General features: G+C 43.9%; 1 protein-coding gene across 1 annotated transcript; it reads left to right on the forward strand.

The window, feature by feature from the left end:
- The first annotated feature begins 348 nt into the window (after positions 1-348).
- On the forward strand, positions 349-753 carry LOC145793512 (uncharacterized). Its single transcript, XM_082876357.1, has one exon. The coding sequence runs from the start codon at positions 349-351 to the stop codon at positions 751-753; it is 405 nt and encodes a 134-aa protein (XP_082732483.1).
- The last annotated feature ends 1445 nt before the right edge of the window (positions 754-2198 follow it).

The following is a 2198-nucleotide window of genomic DNA, read 5'->3' on the forward strand; positions in this document are numbered from 1 at the left end:
ATTAGGGGCAGATCGCTAGTATACTGAGCAATTTTTCAAGGTTATTGGTGGCCATGCATGTAGGCCGAAGCACTGAAATATGTGTGCAAATGTGAAAAATGCCAAAAATTTGTTCACCAGATCCACCACCCGGCCAGAGAGTTGCTCACTTTAGGGGTTGAACATTGTGGGACCACTTCCAACAGCTCTGGGCAACCGTAAATTTTTCATTGCTGCCACCAACTACTTCATCAAATGGGTGAAAGCCGAGCCATTAGCTACTATCAAGGAAAAAGATGTGAAAAGTTCGTCTGGAAGAATGTCATTACTTAGTTCGGCGTCCTAAGGGCCCTCATCTCGGATAATGGTATGCAGTTTGATGGGAAACTCTTCCGTAGATTTTATGAAGAGTTGAAGATTGAGTTCTACAATTCTACATCGGCCTACCCTCAATCAAACGATCGAGCTGAAGTTTCAAACAAAACTATCTTAGACAGGTCGGAAAAATGGCTGGAGAAAACCAAAGGGAGATGGGCTGAGGAACTCCCCAACGTGCTCTGGGCATACCGGACTACCCCAAGATGCTCAACCAGGGAAACTCCATTCGCCCTGGCTTATGGCATGGAGACGGTCATATCCTTGGAGATCGACATGCCAACCATCCGATCTAAAAACTTCGAGCCCAACTTGAACAGTGAGCCTATTGCCTTAGAGTTAGACCTAGCTGAAGAAAGAAGAGAAATGGGGCCAATTCACATTGCGGCCTATCAATAAGAGCTCTCCAAGAAATACAATAAGACCGTGCATCCATGCCTGTTCAAAGTTGGGGACTAGGTCTTGAGGAAGGTGATGGGTAACACACTGGTCCCTGGAAAGGGCAAATTGGGTGCAAATTGGGAAGGGTTGTATAAGATAATTGGCTTGGCTGGCAATAGGGCATACCATTTGGAGGACTTAGACAGCAAAGCTATTTCGAGACCATGGAACGCGGCCAACCTCAAACTGCATTACTTTTGAAATGCAATCCTTTTTCCTTTTTTCAATCTTAGCCTTTTGGTTTTATATGTAATGTTTAATGAGCAATGAAAAAAAATGTTTTATTCCTCTTTGTATTTTGGCATTTGATGTAATCCTTTTTATCAATAGCCCAGCTTGATATACCCTTTTTATTATGAAATCCGAGCTGATTTTTCTCACCTAGAAGAAAGTTGGTGTCATGCCTAACTCCTAATTCGAAACTGAGCTGGCTTTGCTCGTTTCCGAGCTGATTTCGCTCATGGTCGGCCTGACTTAGCCTGCCACGTTGACAGTTGGTGTTATCCCCAATTAAAATAGTTTGTCCCGAGCTGATTTTTCTCATCTTCCTGAGTTGATTTTGTTCATCTCCCTGAGCTGGGTTTTCATGCCTAGAAGTAAGTTGGTGTTATATCCAACTTCTGTTTTAAACCGAGTTGACTTTGCTCATCGCTCCGAGCTATTTTTGCTTGACGTGGACAAAATTAATGCAATCTAAGTGCTAACTTTTTGCTTCCTCAACCAAGCTGATTTTTGCTCGGGGGAAGGTTATGCCTCCCCAAATTTGAAAAATTATCTGTGTCAAAATTAGCTCGGTATCACAAAGTATTTGCACACTGCGAGCAAATTTTATCTCAGCGATGTACAAAATTGACACGACAGAGTTGCAAAGCAGTTTTATCTTGGACATAGTAGCAAAATAGAAGACAAATACAAGAGACGAGCAAAAAGTTCATTGATTTTCATTACTGCTAAGGTTTGGTTACAAAAGATGGGGCTGCCAGCCCGGTTACATTCAAAAAAAAAAAGGGGGTTCAATCCAAGTTCACAGTATCAATTTGTTCGGCCACTTCTGCCTCGACCTCTTCCTCCGCGCCGAGCACCGGATTGTCCTCTAGCTCAGGCTCCTCCTCAGTTGGGTTAGCTCTTTCCTCAGATCCCCCCGGCGATGGATTTTGGTTAGCTGGTTGGGCAGCAGACATATCAGCCGCAGCTGCAAGCTTCGCTGTCTCTATGAGTTTTTGCTATACGGCATTAGCATATGACTGTATGTGGGCTGGGATGAAAGCAGCTGGTGGATTTTTGAACACATCAGAGTCTTGCACAGGGCCAAGTTTTTCCACGGCAGTTTTCCAGCCGCACTAGAAAAATATGTCCTTTGTCATTTCGACCTGCCGTTCGTAAGTTCTTTCGCCCTCAGCATA

The sequence above is a fragment of the Camellia sinensis genome, chromosome 6, assembly GCF_055761805.1.
Source record: "Camellia sinensis isolate YWXY chromosome 6, ASM5576180v1, whole genome shotgun sequence".
Classification (NCBI taxonomy): Eukaryota; Viridiplantae; Streptophyta; class Magnoliopsida; order Ericales; family Theaceae; genus Camellia; species Camellia sinensis.

What these genes read in the sequence shown, in the direction of transcription:
- LOC145793512 (XM_082876357.1), top strand. Translation starts at nt 349, where the DNA reads ATGCAGTTTGATGGGAAACTCTTCCGTAGATTTTATGAAGAGTTGAAG.